General features: G+C 31.2%; 4 protein-coding genes across 4 annotated transcripts in view; 2 read left to right on the top strand and 2 right to left on the bottom strand.

The window, feature by feature from the left end:
• Positions 1 to 1,488: 1,488 nt before the first annotated feature.
• Positions 1,489 to 4,675, top strand: LOC128391567 (uncharacterized protein DDB_G0271670-like). The gene has a single exon (XM_053351472.1). The coding sequence runs from the start codon at positions 2,547 to 2,549 to the stop codon at positions 3,765 to 3,767; it is 1,221 nt and encodes a 406-aa protein (XP_053207447.1). The 5' UTR covers positions 1,489 to 2,546; the 3' UTR covers positions 3,768 to 4,675.
• Positions 4,676 to 5,205: 530 nt separating this feature from the next.
• Positions 5,206 to 6,389, bottom strand: LOC128391568 (mpv17-like protein 2). The gene has a single exon (XM_053351473.1). The coding sequence runs from the start codon at positions 6,085 to 6,087 to the stop codon at positions 5,323 to 5,325; it is 765 nt and encodes a 254-aa protein (XP_053207448.1). The 5' UTR covers positions 6,088 to 6,389; the 3' UTR covers positions 5,206 to 5,322.
• Positions 6,390 to 7,398: 1,009 nt separating this feature from the next.
• On the top strand, positions 7,399 to 8,921 carry LOC128391570 (trafficking protein particle complex subunit 4-like). The gene is made up of 4 exons (XM_053351474.1): positions 7,399 to 7,888; positions 7,986 to 8,100; positions 8,193 to 8,519; positions 8,752 to 8,921. Exons 1-4 carry the CDS (start codon positions 7,714 to 7,716, stop codon positions 8,804 to 8,806), a joined length of 672 nt encoding a protein of 223 aa, XP_053207449.1. The 5' UTR covers positions 7,399 to 7,713; the 3' UTR covers positions 8,807 to 8,921.
• Positions 8,922 to 11,345: 2,424 nt separating this feature from the next.
• Positions 11,346 to 20,540, bottom strand: part of LOC128391566 (histone-lysine N-methyltransferase MECOM-like) — a 44,809-nt gene continuing 35,614 nt past the window's right edge. Inside the window, exons 4-5 of the mRNA XM_053351471.1 lie at positions 19,191 to 19,299; positions 11,346 to 14,728 (exon numbers count right to left, since the gene is read on the bottom strand). Of these exons, the coding sequence (XP_053207446.1) occupies positions 11,359 to 14,728; positions 19,191 to 19,299 (3,479 nt within the window). The 3' untranslated portion in view covers positions 11,346 to 11,358. The remainder of the gene's footprint in view (positions 14,729 to 19,190; positions 19,300 to 20,540) is intronic.

Below are 20,540 nucleotides of genomic sequence, written 5' to 3'. Positions count from 1 at the left end.
AATTTCTTTTGGATGTGTTGATCCAGTTAATTACTTACCATGGAGAGAAATCTCTTTATCAAATTAGTTGTTCATTTTCAATTTTTTTGATTCTCTTTTTTGTGTTTGTTTTGTTTTTTTTTGTTTGATAAAAATGTTTCTTTCTTAATTATTATTTTTTTGTTGCTGATAATCATCATGGTGGATTATTAATTGGGATAAACAAATTAAGATATTTGCTAGATAATTTAGTTTATTTTTGTAACAATGGTAACTTGGCAATTTTTAGACATTAATCAGTCATTTATAGAGATTGATTTTAGTGATTGTGTTGGGTTTAAGGTTCTTAACCCAAAGTCATTTGTTTCAGGCTTATAAAAGGATTTAATTGTTTACCAATTGATTATGTTATTTTGATGAGAAAAATAAGATTATATTCTGAGAAAGAGATGTTATTATTTTTGTTTCTTTCAACTGGAGAAAAAAAAATATGAACAAAAACAAATTGCGACTAATTAAAGTCTGATGACACATGAAGAGATTGGAATCACAAAGGAGGAAAGAAAAATAATAATATCTACAAATTGATCAATCATAATCATGAGAATTCAGAATATTTTTCCCAAGTCTTGTGAATATATTTTTCTTCTTCAATCGTAATCATCTTATATTCTGAGTCGTCGTTATTCAATAGGAAAAGTGGTCACCTTGAAGAGAAACGTTAATTTCAGTAAAGTGAATTAGTCTGTAAAAATACTCGATTGATATTCTTGTTGGTGCCAAGTCGATTTCAAACCAATGACGACATACAATTGATAATGTTCACAAATTACAAACGCACTTTAATTCAATTCAAGTTCTGCTCGATTTACTTACAGAAAAGTAAATCAAGTTAATCCGAAAATCTTTAATCATAATCGTTTGATTTACTTTTGTTTTCATCATCATCTTAGTCTCTTCCAATTCTTGATTCATTTCCATGTTTTCCAATAACATTTTCCATGAAATTCAATCGATTAAAGCTCAAAGACTTGTGATCGTCGTTAATTGTAATCATCATCATCCATTCTGGTTGATGCGTTTTCCTTTAATTTTGTTTATTTTAACAGAAAGAGAGAGAGAGAGAGAGAAATAAAAATAATTCCAATATTCAAGTTATTCTGTTGAGGAAAAGGAAAAAGAGATAAAATTAAATTTGGAGAAAAAAAATTGGAAAGAGAAAAGAAATTAACTAAACTTTGAAAACGGAAGCTGATTTAGTTCTGTTAATTATTGAGAGTATCATGGAAAATCATTGATAAATCATGTTCACCATGAGTCTGATGATGATCATGATGATGAGTGAATCTGTCAAAAATTGATGTTTATATTTGAATCAATGATTAGACAAAGTTAAATTGTTATTTGGGCTTCTTGCCAAACAATCAAATCAGCGATGATGATGATGAGTGATGAGACCTTTCATCATGTTCCCATGGACAGTTCGTTCATTTTCATCGTATTCCATGTTATTTATACCAAACCTCTTTTCGTATGAATGAAGTTATTTCATGAAGATGATTCCTCGATAACCATAGAGAAAACTAATGGGAGTGGAAAAAAGAAGAAAAAAAAAAGAAATTAGCTAAAAAGAAAGAAAAGTTTTGAGAACGATCTTTGTAATAACTTTCCAAGTAAACGTCATTCCAAGAGATCTGCTGCTAATTATTACGATAAAATAGACTAGCAACAAACTGAAAGATCGTAAAATTTATCTTCTCTTTCGGTCTCTGTCTATTTTCTAGAAAATCATCCAATTCTCTTTCATATTTTTCTCTTTCTCCCCTTTGCTTTACCTTTGCATTCACATAATCTTAAAGCGAACGATCTTCTTGTATATAAATATCTTTCTCTCTCTCTCTCTCTCTCATCATCTTCTTCTCTTCTCTTCACCACCACCACCACCATCTTCATCTTCATCATCTACTTCATCTTCTTCTCCCTTTTTCTCACCCATAATTTTCAATCTCCCTTTTTCATCCTCTTAACATTATCGTTGAACATTCAGGGAAGATTCATTTTCGCCTTGAAAGTTGAACAAGTGACAATGTTAAAGTCTCAGGTTAATCACAATTAGTGAAAATTGCAAGATAATAAAGCCCAACGATTCAAATTGTAATCATCGTAAATTGTAATCCAAATGTTTTACATCCAATTCTAAACGTGTCTTCCTTTAATCATCTCCTAATTGTTTGCTTGATTGTTTATCCTTTCCGTTACTTTTTCCTTTATCATTTCGTTTCTCTTTATTGTGACCTGATTGAGAATTTATCAATTGATTGATTATAGTTATATTGTTGTTCTTCAAATACAATCAACGTTTTTCATTCACTTTATCCACTCCAACGTTTGTCATCTCAATCTCATCTCTTCATCTATCATCTTTAAGAAAAGAGAGAGAGAGAGAGAGAGAGAGAGAGAGAGAAAGGAAAGGAAGAAAAGAAAAGAAAAAAAAAAGAAAAGAGAAAAAATTATAAACATAATTCTAGTGATTATCAAACTTTTTGGTTCGATAAAATTAAAAAACGATGCATTTATTTTGCATCAAACTAATGACATTATTGACTTTAATTAAATGTAGCCAATCAAGTATCTTACCTTCATTAATTACAGATAAAAATCCGTCACATCATCAACATCATGGTTCACCAAGTGCCTTTCATGATTTTTCATCATCTTCCTCGTTATTATCTTCATCATCTCCACCATCAAATTTAGATTTATTATCATCATCTTCGTCCTCTTCATCTTCTCTTTCCTTTTCCTCTTCGTCATCATCTTCGCCATTATCATCATCATCATCTTCTTCTTCTTCTCCGTCTTCAACTGATGTCGAAATTTCCGATATCATAAGTGAATCAGCTCTTAATCAAAACGATAACAATAATGGTGATGATCGATTCCATTCATTGGTTAGCCAAGAATCTCATAATACACAATCAGGCCCACCAACTAATTATAACAATAATAACAATCAAAATGTACGATCATCGATTCTATTACCAAAGATTTATCCATCTCCAGTGATTAGTGATCCATTTTCCTCTTCGAACACTTTTCCGTCCCATTCAAATTCTAATCCCGATGAAGGTAAAAGTTTGGATTATGCAACAACCTTAATCAAAGAAGCTCTCGAAGGTCCTATGATGCATGATTCGAATGGAGATTCGTCTGATTATGTGGAATCATCTTCATCTTCATCATCACCTTCGTCATCATCTGAATTTGATGGAACCGTTGGAAGAATGGGAAGTCGAATTTTCGGAGAAAGAAAAGAAAATGGTCCAAGTGAAATCGATAGTGGAATTGTTGGTAATATCGAGGAAGAAAGAAAAGGTTCAACAAGTGACGAAATCGAACCGGGAGTTGCTTCAGATGGAGATGAAGTAAACGCAGTGCAACCAAGTGAAGATCAACTTTTCTATGAGGTACAAAAGTTGATCCAGTTGATTCGAGAAGCGGCAGCTCATACGGACGAAAAGGGCTCATCACCTAAATCTCGTAATAATCGTAATCGTTTAACCTTACAAATGGATTATCTACAAAATCTTCTGGATGAGTATCGACAGAAACAAGGGTCACTCAATCTGCGACATTGGGTTCGTGGTGTGTCACCTCCAAGGTTATCGGTGACAAGTCCAATCGCCGTTCTTCGTGATGCCTTAATGGAAGAAATTAAAAGGAAAAAGATTCAGGAAACCCAAGCAAAAATCGCCATGAATGAGAAGATTCTGAAAGAGGTTGGATAATATTAAGAAATGAAGAGAAAAAAAAAAAAAAATAACAACGAAATAAGATAAAGATAATTATTTTAAGAGTGTGATCTGGAGATGATTGAGAGAGAAGAGAAAAGAGAGAGAGAGGGAAAAGTGAGTGAGAGAGAGATGATTGAGATGATGAGAAAAGAATAATGGGAAATTAGAAAGAGAAATAGAAAGAGATTGAAAGCATTCCCATGTAAAGAATCAGATGAGATGATAACGAAATCATAAGTACTGAATTTCGCTCACTCTCTTTCTCCCTTAGTTCGTTCCCTCTCTTTTTTATTCTCATCATCATCAGTACTTTCTCTCTCTCTCTCTCCCTTCTCTTCTTCTCTCCGTCTCTCTCTCTCTCTCTCTCATTCTTTCTCCCCCTTTCTCATCATCATCATCTTCTTATTCTTCTTTACTTACCTTTTCATCTTCGATTCCCGGACTGATCCGGTCTCAAAGTATGACTTTAATTGTAACTGATAAGAATCCTGGTTACTCGATAATCGTTACTCAATAACTGATCATCATCCTCATCCTCATCTTCCTCTTTCTTTTCCTCTTCTCTTGATAATTATAGCTGATTCTTTTTGTTTTGTAATCTCGTATCATGAATGAGCGCACATCGAGCTTTATATTATTGTATCATTGGGATATTTACACTTCTACCAATCTGAAAGAGAGAGAGAGAGAACCAAATTAATTAAGATGATTAAGAAAATGGAAGAGGTAAAAATAATGCTTACACTGTCAAGATATTCATCAACAATTAAGACAAATAAAAAATGTCAATTAAGACACAATTGTTTACTTATATTACTTCATCTCCTCATTAATTGTAACCAAGATCAGTGTTTCCAGATAGAAAGCTATTAATAAAATGAGTTAAGAGACAATCAAATTAATTATAATTCATCAACATGATATTTCAATAAAAGTATTTAATTGATCATTTGTTTTGATTGTTTACCGATTGTTACGATTTATAAATTTTCACGTTTCAATTTTTTTCCAATGCGGGGATTTAATTGTCTTAATTGATTCGTTAAGAGAATTTTTTTTTTGCAATTTAAGATGAAAAGTTAATTAACTACATTTTCTATTATCAATTTATCTGTCATTTCTCTGAATTGCACTAATTAATAAATTGATAATCGAATAAGTAATTGTTGATGATCAATAGAATGATTGATAAAATATTCCGTGATTCGGTTTGATAGACTTTGTAATTAACAATCAATTTAAATCATTGATTGATTTTCTCGATTTTCACCTTGATTTCTTTTTTATCTTCTATTAGATTTCTGTTCTATCTTTCAAGTAATTAAGAATGATTAATAAGAATTAAGGTTTGATTCTCTTTCGAGATCATCTAGTTAACCTTACTCCTTTTTTTTCTGATTCTCTTGAAAAAAAAAGGTTCGAGTTGTTGAGATAAAAGTTGGTAACGAATTTGTGTATATTGTTGTCAATTTGATTAACAAAAACTATAACAATTGGCAATTTATAAATTCTATTGAAGAAAAATTTATAAATAGAATAATAAATTGTTCTATTCGGTCAAGTTTAGCTTGACCATAACAGGAAATTCCGATGATTGGTCATTTGGATTTGAGATTTGTTTCTCTTTACGTAATTCGGTCTTGTATTTTACGTAAGGTGAGTAGATGTCGAAACCAAGTGAGATAATATTGTCAAAAAGAATACGATATCTCAATGGAAGAATGTAAAAGTTTATATATTGAGCCGGAGGCCAAATTGCCCATTCCCAGAGATAAATGTTTTCCATTCCTTTCTCGATTAGTTCATCTTTGAATTTTCTAAACGTTGATTGTTCACATATTGCAACAGTTCCAAAGTAAACTGCAAGATTGACTGGACTGAACATGATTTGATCGAGAAGAACCTTAACTGTAACCAATTTAAGACACTTTTTAGTACCTAAATAACGATCGAGTAGAATATACCAAACATGGGTTACCAAACCCGTGGTAAAACCGGCTGCTGACATGTGAAGATTTCGAGTGAAATTAAATTTCTCATCTCCACTTGACGATGATGAAGATGATGATAAAGATGAAGACAGTGCCAGAGAAGATGAAGGTGAACATGGTGGCATGGTTGATATCGGTAAATCTTTTTTATCTTCATTTATTTTATTCGTTATAATATCATAATGCTGTTGAATGGCGTCACCCAAAGATCCAAGTGCAGTTGATAGTAAACAGTTAGTGAGAAGGAGGTTTCTACGTCCAAACAGAGTACCATTAATGAACTGGCCGACTTTAAGTAGTCTACTGGTGACTAAGAGACCCATGGAGATGGTAAACAATTGATTAAATCAGCAGCAATCAGGAAAAAGGTAAAACTAATTGTAAAGGAAAAAAATTGTCAAGTTAAAAATAGTTACTTGTAACAATAGACAAGAGAGAAAAGTTTAACATAATAAGATAACTTAATTATATCAAATGTTACATAAAAAAAGATAAAACCAATCGTTCATTAATCATCATGAACCACTTAATATAAATTTTTACTAAATAATGACCGATAAAGATCAGAACAATTAACAGAACAATTTAATTAACCAACTCAAGTTTTTCTAAAAACATGTTGTCTTCGTTTCTAAGGAGAAAATGATAATTCACTTAGTAACCGAAAAAAAGAGAAGCGCGAATTTTAATCTGACCGAATCCATGGAAAAGAAAAAGTTGACTAACAATTAACGCGAACAATTTAATTTGGAAAATGTAATTAAATGAATTATGGTGATTTTAATATGATAGAAATTGATTGGAATTGAATGTGATGATTTTCTAATCACAATCAATTGTAAACGAAGGCGTTTTCTCAGAGTAACAATTTGGTTTGATTATCTAATCAACTTGGTAATGAATTAATAATCACCTTAATTGTTGATTATCGATGATCAAATCAACTGTATTAAAAGTTAAGGTCAAAGGTGTGAAATTAGATGTTGATAATAAAGATAATTGTTAAATTAATTTCTATTGATAACTTGATTGTTACTAATACGATTCAATGATTTAATCAATTACGAAATTATGAAAAGAAAATTTTTCTCAATTCTCTCAATTAAAATAATGAGAACAGCAAATTTAATTCATTTTTCACTGTTAATTATCTTTAACTTAATCATAATTAACAAAAAGTAATTCGCTAAGATATAAGATTCAACAATTAACCAGATTAACTGATCAATTGAATTGTAATTTTTTCCCTTCCTAATCTTGATCAAGACAATTACTTAAATCAATTAAACTGATTAATATTAACAGTTTTAAACATTTATCTATCTCCAGGATTGTCTAATTGTAATAATCAACCAATTGATCAATAACTAATTTCAGAGTTTCGTTTAATTATCAAGACAATTAACGAATCAATTTCATATTCAGTTGATTTGGTTCAACAGAAATTGAAACATTTGAAACATTAAGAGCAAAACAAAGCCCAAAACAGAATTAAATCAAAGGTCATACAGTAATTAAGTAAATTTTTCGATTAATTAATGAATCAAAATCAATTTTAATCAGAAATTAGTTAATTACTTTCAATTGAATTCTTTGCATTTAGTATAAAGTCCCTAAGATCGGGAGGGTTTGTTTACATTTTGATTGTTGGTTTCATGGATCAATTTATGATTAAGTTGATTGTTTTCACGGTTTTCTGATTGTGATTTGTTACAATTTTTAATTACTGAACCTTAATTTTAACATTACCTTCGTAATTAGTAATATATGCTGGTAATTAAGGTCTTGTGAAGTGTTTTTGTTTCTGCTAATTGTTTGTGATTGGCTACAAGTGATTCATTGATTTGCCTTTTTTTGTTTCCAATTGTCACTGTTGATTGCTGTCGTCTCACTTTCTGTTTGGTTGGATTTCACTTTCACTACTAATTAACTAATTTTATAACAACATAATGGTAATTTATAGTGTTTTTATGGTCAGTAAAAATGGTGGATTAATATATCACTGTGACCATCATCGAGCTGAAACCGAGGTTGAAAAAACATTCAAATATCCACTTGATTTAAGACTCTCATGGAGAGACAATAGATTAGTAGTTACATTTGGTCAACGAGATGGTATTAAAGGTTAGTTAACCTAATTAATATCTAATTAAACAGAAATTTACTTTGCTCTAATAATCTTTTCTTTCTTTTTGTTTATCCATATAATTTACATTCTCAGTGGGTTACAGTTTGATGGCGATCAATGGAGACCCGATTGTCAGTCGTAAGCTTGGCGATCGAGACATTTTGGAGGAGGTTCTCGCGAAAGAATCAAATTACCCATTAACTTTAAAGTAATCAAATGAGTTACTAATTGTTATCTCAATTAACCTCTATTCCATTTTCCTATTGATTAATTCATTTTTCCCTTTTCGCTTACTCATAGATTTGGAATCGCACCGTTGAGCTCAAATGAGAAGATAGTATTCGCCTCCATGTTTCATTCCATGTGCGCTATTGCGTCTCTACAAATCAATCGAAATTGTATCAAAGATCCAACCAAATCACGTAGCATAGCTTCGGGAATCGAGGTTCTCGAGACCGATAATTTCCGGTTAAACTGTTTCCAAACGTTAACGGGACTCAAGATAATTGTCATAAGTGATTTATCCTCGTTCGGTCCACGAAAGGAGGTCCTTTTACGAAAAATTTATGATCTGTATACCGATTATGCTCTGAAAAATCCATTCTACTCTTTAGATATGCCAATTAGGTTAGTAAATTATTAATCGATGATTTGTGCTTAATTAACGTTTCGAAAAGAGAGAGAGAAAGTTAACTGATATGATAGGGAGAAGAATAATTTTCCTTGCTAATCAATTCTAATTTTAAAGACGAAACGACAATTAACCATAAACACTTTTTGTTACATTAATTTTAAGGGAATATTATTGATTCTGATGATTTAACTAATTGTTTCTTCTTTTATTTTTCCTCCCTTTTAGATGTGAACTTTTCGATGCTAATCTACAATTACTATTAGAACAACGTGAGATGTAAATTACTGTTTAATCCAAAAAAAGGATCACCAATTTAACTGCAAAACAATTAACAATCCGGAGATAAAGTGGAAAGTCTAATTATTCAACAATTAAAACAATTTACGTTTTCAAAATTTGATGATTTTATTTATATATTGATGGGATTTGTGTGTTGATGAGAGAGAGAGACAAAAAGAGAGAGGGAGACTTTGGAAAATCATAATAATATAATAATAATAATTAATAATAATTAATAATAGATAATATAATAGTCATAATATATAATATAATAATAAACGAATACACAATTTGATGATGAGAGAATCAGAATTAAGAAGATTGTGAAATAACAATGATGATGATGATGATTTACTGATTGTTGAGGGTTAATTGATTAAGGGGAATTGCTTTTGATTTGGTTTGAATATGTGTGTGTGTGTGTTTTTTGGTTGATTAATGGTTACATCTTAAATTGGTCACCATATTTGGTCAAGCAAAGAAGGACAATTAAAGAAGCAAACTGGTCACGCAAATTGGTTAAAGAGACAATAATTAAGACAATTAAATAGATTAACTATTATCGATCTTCATCTTGATTGATTTTCCATCGTCAGGATAATTAACATTGGCGTTTCTTTGCTCCGATTAATTGAATTATGGTAAACATTTACATGTAACAATTAACTGTCATTGCCTTTTGGATGTATTGTTGTTGTTGTTGTTGTTGTCGCTGTGATTAGTAGTTGTAATTAAAGATTTTTCTTTTTATAAATTGATGATGATTAGTTGAGGGGGGAATTGGAAGAACGTAAATTACAATTTGAAGAGTTGATTAAATGATTTGTGTTTTTTTGTTGCTGTTGATTTGCAGTTGATTAAAATTGGATTACAAAAAAAAAGGGTAAGGTGATTGATTAAATGATGATGATGATGATGTTTGATGAAAGCCATGTTATAAATTAAGAGATAATTTGGTTTTTGGATGATGATAATTAAGGATCGAAGTAGAAATAGATAATATTAAATCATCTAAGCTTAAATATTTATAATTATAATTGGTTGATTTCTTTGGATTAAATTGTGGGCTGTGTAAATTGTACCATCACCGTCATCGCCTTTTGTTGATAATCATCTTGGTAAATCAGTTTGTCTGTCGTTCAATTCAATCAGGATGTAAACTTGTCGATGATGATGAAAAAGATGAGGAAGGTAATTAAGAACATAATGATAAATTATTCCATAATAAATCATTTTACAATCTCGAAAAAGTTGAACAATCAGTGAAAAGAAATCAGCAATCAAAAAGTGAGGAGAGTTGATACACAATAGGAATTAGAATGGAAAACATAAATTAATCACAATTAATTTCAGGTTATCGACAGGAAGAGAGAGATAAAAGCTTTGTTTTTGTTTTCTTCCAACAATTAACTACCGAAACAATCAAAGAATCGTTAATCATTAAGAAAATTATTTGAAAATAATTCGTCAAAATCAGCTGATCGTTTTTCTTTCGGATAAATAGACTTTGTTGCTGTGGAAATTGCAGATCTTCAAGTGAAAATAGCCAGAAATTTTCTTCCAAAGAGATTGTTGAATCATTGAGAGAATTGTTGATTAGCAGTTAATTAATCTCTCTTCTTCCGATTAATTAGTTAATTTTTGTACATCACTTGGAATCAGGGTCGATTTGATTGTCGATTTAAAATGGAAACCGGATCTTCAACTGTTTCATTTCATCTTCCAATGGTTTAGTTTAATAGTCAAAATTGACTAAAGAATTTGTTTTTTTTCTTTCAATTGATTGATGGTGGTGATGATTAACTTTCGATGATGGTATTAATTATCATCTCTCTCCATCATGGTTAACCGGAACATTGATTTGGATATGGATCAGTTTCAATGGATTGACTAGAATTCAAGTATTAACCCGAATCTCTTGTCATTTTCTGGTTTTCCTGTTTTCTTTTTACCTTTTTTTCTGCATTATTTAAGGTAAGTTATCATCTCATTTATTGATTACAAAATTGATTTCATCTTAATTTCACTAGATTAATTTGTCATCAAATTCATGTAGAAACCACTTACATTTCAAATTACAGTTAAATATATATTCTTACACATTTATATATAATATTTATATTTAGGTGTCGGTAATCAGGGAGAGTGAAAATTATATTTGCTTTGGAGCAGTGAAGGTTCAATATTAATTACAATGATTAATAAATCACACCAATCAAACAAACGTCAAACGTTACCAAAGATGATTTCAACCTGATGAAAGGATAAATTGAATTGTTGTTTACCAATTAAATCAATTGTTGACCTAATGTATCGGTGTTACCATCATCAAAATCGAGGTTGAAAAAGGCTTTCAAATGTCCAATTGATTTAAGGCTTTTCCGGAGAGAGATAGAAAAGACCACTGATTGTGTTACAATTTGATCAACAATTATCAGTGATTAAGCTTCTGATGATGGTGATGGCGATGACGATGACGATGATGGCGATGAGAACAACAGAAGAAGATACAAAAAAAACAAAATGATGGTCGATTTTGGTTATTAAAATGAATTAGCTTTTCGCTGTCGCCGATGATGATCCAGTTACATCGATTGGAGATGATTTCCCATTCTCTTGTCCGTTCATCTTTAATTTAGCTTCAGCTTTTTTCGATAAACAGGCAACTACTGATCCAATATCGTTACGACCACGACGAAGTGGTAATGGACTATTTGAACTTCCACGCGTTGATTTGCTAATATTATTATTGTTATTGTTGTTAATTGTATTGGTTACATTATCTGAGGTCCTTTTGGTTAAATTAGTGGACAGAATTGATGGTGTCTCTGAATCACTTCGATCTCCCTCTGAATCAACTGTTGACACAATATCATCATCCATATCATTTAACGATGAATCTGAATTGAGTCGAGATTTTTTAACTTTAATTTCATCTTCTTGATCAGAAAAATCATCTTCATTAGCAGTTTCATCTCCACCATGTTCATCAGCGGTTCCATTCATTGGTGAATAAATTTCACGTTTATTATGTTCATGATTAAGAAGACCACCAGTACCACCAAGATTTAAATTGGGATGTGAATTAAAATCTAAATTAATTGGTCCACCATTGGATAGACCACTGGCCAGATTACCTAAATCAATACCATGAAGTAAAGGTTTACCAAGATCAGTTACTTTACCCATAAATGAACGGATCTCATTAAAATAAGCATCCTTATCATTATCATTGTTCATTGGTGAGAAATGATGATTTGGTGTTGCATCACCGAAAGAGCTTCGAGGTGATCGATCATCCAAAATAGTTGGCCCATCAGATTCGTGTTTCTTTAAATGACGATCCAAGTTAGTCTGTTGACCAAAACAACGATCACATAAAGGACATTTAAATGGTTTCTCCTTGTTGTGAATATTTCGTACATGTCGCTGAAGATTAGACGATATTGAGAAAGATCGTTCACAATATTTGCATTTATATGGCTGTTCACCCGTATGAGTACGAACATGTCGCGTTAAATTGGCTGATCGAGGAAAATTTTTACCACAATATTTACATGTATACCTTTCCTTTCCTGTTCTAGGAGGAGTGGACATTAGACTGGACTCCGTTAAGGAAGAGGACATTAACTCATTTAGAACTGTGTTTCCATCACCAACCGAACTTAACGGATCAGATCTTTCATGAGCACCATCACTTTTACCACTTGCACTTCCTTTATCTTTATGTTTCTCCCTCTCTTTATCTGAGCTACGATCACGATCCCGATGTCGATGGTGTCGATGGTGATGATGATGATTATGATGATTATGGTGGTGAGAGTGTTTCGATTCATTTACCTGTCCATTTGAACCTGATTCATGGGAGTATTTTGTCCTTTCACCACTTGAACTTGATGTTGAATTTGACAATTTGTTTTCCATATGATGTCTCATTAAATCAAATGTCGCTGATAATGGTGAACTAAGAATCGCTGGATTCAGTAAAGAGGGTTGATATCGAGGTGGATAAGAGGGAAAGAGTCGACTTGAATCAGGAAATATTGATGGAAATGCTGGTCCTGAAAATGGTGGCGGGGGTTTACCCACGGCGGATAAATTTTCTGCCTGAAGACGATACATGGATTCAAGTAACAATGGATGAAAAGGTCGAGGATAAGGAAGAGGAAAATGTTTCCCAACATTAGGTGATAATGGACGAGTAAAGCTATTGCTGTTTAATTCATTGTTAGAACCATTAAGATGAGGTAAAAATCCAATTGGCGATGGAGCTTCGTCGATTTTAATCTCAGAAGTTGATCGATAATTTTCCAGATTTTCTTGATTCGCTCGAGGGCTTGATTGACGTTGATTACCCTGTTGCTGTTGAAGTTGATGCTGTTGATGATTTAACTGGTGATTGTTATTATTATGATGATGAGATTGATTATGATGATGATGATGGTTATTATTATTGATGGAATCATTATGATTAGAACTTTTTTGCGGCGATGAATCTCTTCCTCGACGAGAACTATTATTTACTCCATTAGCATTAGATTTAATTGCTTCAGATGATGAATTATGGTGAAATAAACTTCCATTGCTCGCAGTTTCATCCGTATCAATAATATCATCATCTTCTTCAATCTCTAATTGTGCTAAACGAATTGAACCACGTTTCTTAATTATTCGCAAATCTAACGGTTCTTCACGACCAGATGAACCACCTCTTCCACCACCACCACCTTCACTTTGATTATCATTCTTACAATTAGCCCTTGTCTTTGATTCACCACCCGATAGTATACTGGGTATCCTTAAATTTGATTGTGACGATGACTTTAGATTATTGTTGCTACTATTAGTTATACCTTCACTTTTACCGTTATTGTTTGAACTTTTATCGTTATTATTACTACTACTACTGCAATTATTGTCATTATTATTACTATTATGATTATTATTAGCATTAATTGGTATTGGGCTCGTGCTTTTGGAAAGGTCGAAAGGCACTTCACATCTCATCGCTTCAGCAATCGAGGGAAATTTAAGATACCCATTGGTAGACGATAACATTGATGATTCTGGACAAATTGAACCCGATTTTGGTGATTCACGTTTATTAGTTGATGATGATAAAGTTTCCATTGTTTTAGATGAGGATGATAATGAGTTTGTTGATGAAGATGAAGTTGATGATGAAAATGATGATGAACTTTTATGAATTAAATTAATGTTGTTGTTGTTGTTGTTATTTTTACTATTATTAATATCAATGGATTGATGTGATGAAGATGAAGATGATTGCTGATGATGATTTAGTTTACTGTTATTATCCTCTTCGTTATCTTCAAACTCTTCTTCGTTTTCTTCGTCTTCACCCTCTTCTTCACAATCTCCACCGCCTTCACAAAACTTTTTATGCTTTGACAATGAAGTGACCGTTGAGAAAGCTTGACCACACTTAGTACACTTAATTTCAGAGCGACAATTAGCTTGCATACGCCTATGTCGACACAAATTGGAAAACTGTGTATACGATTTTAAACATTTTTCACATTTAAAGGGTTTGAATGAACTGTGGATGTGAGTGTGTTGTTTTAGTCCCGATGAAGTTGCAAATGTTTTACCACAAGTTGGACAAGCGTGAGATCGAGCACCAATATGCTGTGATCTTATATGTCGCTGAAGATTGGACGGATCAGTGAAACCTTTTTTACACGATTCACAAAGATAACGACGATTCTCATCATGTGAGGCTTGATGACGAATTAAATTGGATTTGTTACCATAACCTTTTCCACACTGATTACAAGTATGATTGCCACCGAGATCACTGTGTTTACCTCCGCACGAATTGTTATCAAGTGCTGATGAAGAAGATAAATTGCCAACAGAATCCTCTGAAAATGATGCACCCGATGAACGATGATCAACAGATCTAAATGATAATAATAATATTAAACACGATAATCAATTAGAATCAATTGAAATTCACTTGAAATCAATATGAATGTTAAAATCCTTTAAAATTGAAACAATAATGACAATGGACGATGATGATAATGAACAATTTAAATTATATTGTACAAATTGGATTAAGTTTATTGTTGATGATTAAGATTTACTGTTAATAATTCTCATGGACAATTAACTAATTCACACATATTTACATGGGAGTGAGAAAGTAGTTGGTGACATGAACTTTTTTTCCGACAAACTTTTATCTCTCTCGAAAAACTTTTACTATTGATTGAAGTAAAAATTTTGTCGATTGTTGTTAAATATATTAGATGATGTTAACTAAATTGTTTGATGTGATAGTTGATTGTTGTTACTATTTTGTGACCGTTATGAGAGAAAGTGAAAAAAAAGAGAAGAGAAAGGAAAAGAAAGGGGAAGAGAAAGAGAGACAGAAAAGAGACAAGGCCGTTACGATTGTTGCTCGAAGCTTGAGTCGGATAAAAGTAAAACAAACGCATTAAGAGCTTCCTCTGGGATGAAGAGGGAGACAGTAAGGATGATGATAAGATGAGAAGAGAGAGAAAGAGAGGCAGGAACAGCTCGTACTAACATCGAGCGAGAGAGAGAGAGAGAGAGAGAGAGAGAGGATGATAAGATACACGAAGAAGAGAGAGCGAAAGAAAGTGAAAATTTCGAGGGAGAAAGTGTTTTTGTTTTCTTTTAGGAGAAGATGAAGAAAGAGGATGATGATGATAGCTACTTGTTCGTACGCTTGAAACGCACGCTCGGTCACATATTAACGTGTTTTAAGAAAGAGAAAAGAAAGGGAAGAGAGAAAGAGAGAAAGATCGAAGAGAGAAAGAGAGGGAGAGGGAGTGAAAGCGAAAAGCGGATCAAATGGGTGGGATGATGAGAGAGGAAAAAGGGAGGGGTAAGGTCATATCGAAGAGAACGAAAAGAGAGAGAGAAAAAGAAAGAGCTTGAAGATTTCGAAGTAGTAAGAGAAGAGAGAGAGAGAGAGAGAGAGAGAGATAATGAAAGTAAGTCAATTGAGGATGATGAGGATGATAAATAAGAAAGTGAGAGAGACGGAAAAATGAGAAAGTAATTTAAGTTAAATTGTGTTTAAATTATTCTGAATAATCTTAATCATAGTAATCACTGATTCTTATAACGGTTTCATTAAAAATCATATCGATGTTTCTATAGGTTCGATGGTCGATATTTCATCATCCTGATCATCATGAAATTCATTGACCATAATAACAATTAAAAGACATAATTATCTAATCAATTAAATGATAATCGAATTTGGAAAAAAAAAACTTTTTCTCTTCTTTAAAGTTTCCATGATTCCCAATTATTAGTTTAATGATCGTTTTCTGATTCTGCTAATCAATTTGTCAAGTAAATTGTCATCAAGTAAATTACTTTAAAACATGATTTACTAATCATCCTAATCAGCTTTATCTTAATCATCATCATCATCATCACCAAGCTAAATGATGATCATTTAAAGTTGTTGTGAATGATAAGATCACTAGTTTTTTTAATCACTTTTGATGAAGTGATGATTGATAACGAAGATGATTAAATTATTTAGGTTAAATTATTTAACATATGTTGGTGATTAAGATGATAAAGATGATGAAGATAATCATGATTGTGGTGATGAAGATGCTCAAAGATAACTGTAAATATGATCAATGAATTGATGAAGAAAAAGAAAAACAATTTTCTCAATAACTTTTACTCTCACTTTCCAACAATTTAATTCAATCAACAATTGAATTTAAACTTTTAACCTGATCAATGGTTCAGTTATTAATAAACACTTTCACTTTTAATTCATCAAATTGGTTAATTATAACAAGTTAATTGTTTAAATTAGTTGACAAAATTTAACCTTGTATATGGTTAACCTGTCCTTGGAATTGAATATCTATTTGTTTTCAATTGATTTGTTGGCATTTTTTTTCATCTACTTAATTTGTTTGTTGATCAACTTAATTTAATTTAATTGTCAACCAATAAATTTAAGTTTCGTTGTTTACTGATTGTTGTTAACAACAATTAACAAATGAACTTTTATCTTGTACGTTGTTTTTTATTTCATATATTAGGATAATAGTTGATCAAGTTAATTCTTGATCGCAACAATTTAACCAAACTTTTATCCGGATCAATGGTTTCAACCTGATCTAACAATTTAACTTAACCTTTTAACAGTAAACAATTAAAATTAAGTTGATCAACTGTTAATCTATCTCAATGAGTTGATTAACAACAATCAACGTGAAAAAAGTGAAAGTTAAAACTTTGATATTGATTCGTAATTAATAATTACAATAATCAAATCAATTTTTTGGTTACCCTTGTTTTCAAATAATGATTAAGGTTAAATTGAGTTAATTGTTTTGGTGAATATGATTGATCTGAATTACATAAATGTATATATATTATTACAATCAACTAATTAGGTTCCTGATTTGATACCATCTCCATTTGTTTACATGTTTTAAATCAGTGTCTTGATCAGTGACAATCAGTAATCACAATTAACTGGTAATAACAAATTTCCAATCATCAATATTATGAATTGGGTGTTGGTTTAAATAATGTATTGATTAACTTTTGACAATCTTTACGAACTAAATTAAAACTTTAATCATCATTAACATTTAATATCGAGACAAGTTATTCAATTAATTTACCCTGGAGCAAGGTTTCCAGTTAATCATCATGATAATTATGGGAAGAAACAATTTATTTTTCTGGTTGATTATGTTGTTTTTTGTTGTTGTTTGATTGTTGATGATGATGATTGTTTAGCAAATGAATACCCTGAGGCTATAAGATTGATACCAATCATGGGCATCTGATAATCGCCATCAATATCATCATAATTAACCCGAGAATATTGATTAAGAATAACAAAATCAGGTATTAAATGAAAAGACAAACATTATTACTAATTAATTGTAAAAATAACAAAAACGATTGCAAAGTTAAGTGTAAGTTTAATTGTTTGACTAAAGTTAATTATCAATTATTGTATTGTAATTGTTGAAAAAATCATCATCATGATGAACAATTTTACTAATTTTTTTTTTGCTGAAAAAAAGGAGGAAGAAAAAAAAGGCTTGGAATCATCATCATCATCACCATGATTATCATCATGATTTGTTATTATTATCATCATGATAATAGTAACATAATCAACTAACTGATTGTAAAATCGTTCAATTGAATTGAAAGTAACCTGAAAATTGTCAACGTTGTTATTGTTGACAGTTAATGTTGATTATAATTGTAATCAATATATGCTATCATGTTTATGGTGGAAAATGAAAAGTAAAATGATTCTGATTCATTTTAATTCAGATTCTGATGGTGGAGTGGGAAAAGTGAGAGGGAAACTCCTCATGTGTGAATATAATTGTTCTCGGTCTGATTGGAAATCGTTAAAACTCAATTGTTGTTAATAAAAATGTTCAAACTTGTTGTTCGTGTTTAGTGTTTAATTATGATTAACTCTCACTATCTTAATCAATGTTCAACAGTTAGTTAATAATATTATCATTATCTCTCTCTCTCTCCCTCTTTTTTACAGTTAACTCTCCCTCTTCTCATCATTTTCATTTTCCATCATCATGATAATCATCATCATCCTCATCATCTTCTGCTAATTTTGCTCCAATCGCTCCAATAACTTTCATCTCAATCTGCTCTGATGATCTTAGAATCGTCCGAGCATCCAATTTACTCTCATCATCATCCTCATCTTCATCTTCATCTTCATCTTCATCACCCTCTTCTTCATCTTCGAAACCTTTTTTTATCAATTCCACTCACTATTTCTGTCTATCATCAGTCTCACTCATTTTCACCTAATCTTCATCTTTTTCATTTCCACTTTCTCTTCTTCAGCTCATTTACACACTTATTTCCTATCCCTTCATCATCTTATCATCATCCGCTCTCTTTCATCTCCAATAATAATAATCATCATCATCATCATTATCATCTTTTCCCTTTCACTTTAACCCAACACCATCGGTACCTGAACACTTCATGTTGGCCTGAAAACGGGTTAACGACATTTAATCAAAATCTTTTCATAGTTTAGTTAAACTTATCATCGCAATCATAATTGATAATCTAATTGTTCATCTTCATTATCATCATCAGGCCTTATGGTTGACAATAAAAACCAATTGTCACAATTAAATTTAAAAAGCAACAAGAAAAAAAAACTTTATATTGGTTGGTTTCATTTACGGATATCACAATTCAATTAGATTTAATTTAATTTGATTTGATAACTTTTTTTGCTTTTCAATTGTTATTCAATTGTTAAGATAAGTTAATTTATCAATTTGATAATATTTTGACATTGATTAACAATTAGATTAAATTGTAATTAGATTGATTCTTACCTTGTTGATGATGGTAGATTGGAGTAACTCAGATTAGCTGCAATTGCTGCAAGGATTTGTTGTTGATTAACTGAACTTCCTAATCCAAACAGATTAAAGAAAGGTAATCCTGTGAGTGGGAGATTTAAGGAAATCACAATTAAGTTGAGAAGATGATTAATAATAATATTGAAATGATTAGAGATTAAAATCAATAAGTTAATTTGGTAAATCACAATCAACTATTTATTTGTATCAAATTGCTTGTGTTCTGTAAAAGTCTAATCATGATTAGATAAAAATGGTTAGTTAATCAATAATAATGCACGAAGATATTATCAAATTGCAAACAATTAATAAATTGTCCAACATCAATTATTATTTGATGATAATAATCATTGAAGCAACAAACAGATGCAAAGTAATCAAATAATAATAACAATTAATGATTTCGGTTACAATGAAAAACTAATAATAATCATAAGATGATAATCATTATCATCTGATACCTTTTGTTGATGATGTTTATGATTAAGAGGAAATGACAAAAAGTAATATTTGGCACGCGTTACGCGCTCATGATAGGAAATAGAAAATTTAATTGTTGACAATCAAAGATGATGTTAATCTATTGGTTTTAATAGATAAAAGGAAAGGAAAACTAATTATCATCCAAACTAATATCTTCCTCCGTACACACTCACAATTTAAGGTAAAGAGACAGAGAAAAGTGAGTGAGTGAGTGAGAGAGAGAGAGAGAGAGATAATTATCCTATTCCTCATCCTCATCCTTCTCACCATCATCTTAATAATCATTAATAACGTGTAGGAGTTTATCTAATGATGATGATGATGATGATGAAGATAGAGATGAGGTGACCCAGTGTCAAAATCCATATCCGAAAGTTTCATCTCCATGGATCCGTAATAACAACAACAACAATCATAATAATAATTGTTAACAGTTAGACAATAACAATAAACAATAATGATAACATTAGACAGGAAACTTAACTCTCCCACAAGACAGACTTTTCATCATCTTTATCCTTATCCTTATCCCTCAATACTTATCATCCATATCTTCATCCTCATCATCCTCATCATCCTCATGATAATCAACAGATATAAATTAGTTACAATGACAATCAAGGTGATTCTCTTATTGGACTCTTCTCATCTTCTTCTTCTTCTTCTGCTTCTTCCATCTCTATCTCCTTCTCCTTCCTTCCTCTTTTACCTTTGATCACCTTTGACCCTTGACAATCTAAAGTAAATCCCAAAGCAAGTGACTAACCAACCATGAACAAGAAAAACCAAATACACCACACAGACACTAATCATCATCATCATCATCATCATTTTCTTCAT

The sequence above is a fragment of the Panonychus citri genome, unplaced genomic scaffold (genome assembly GCF_014898815.1).
Source record: "Panonychus citri isolate SS breed McGregor unplaced genomic scaffold, ASM1489881v1 Contig00134, whole genome shotgun sequence".
Taxonomy (NCBI): domain Eukaryota; kingdom Metazoa; phylum Arthropoda; class Arachnida; order Trombidiformes; family Tetranychidae; genus Panonychus; species Panonychus citri.
This window is presented reverse-complemented; position numbering and strand designations above follow the sequence as displayed.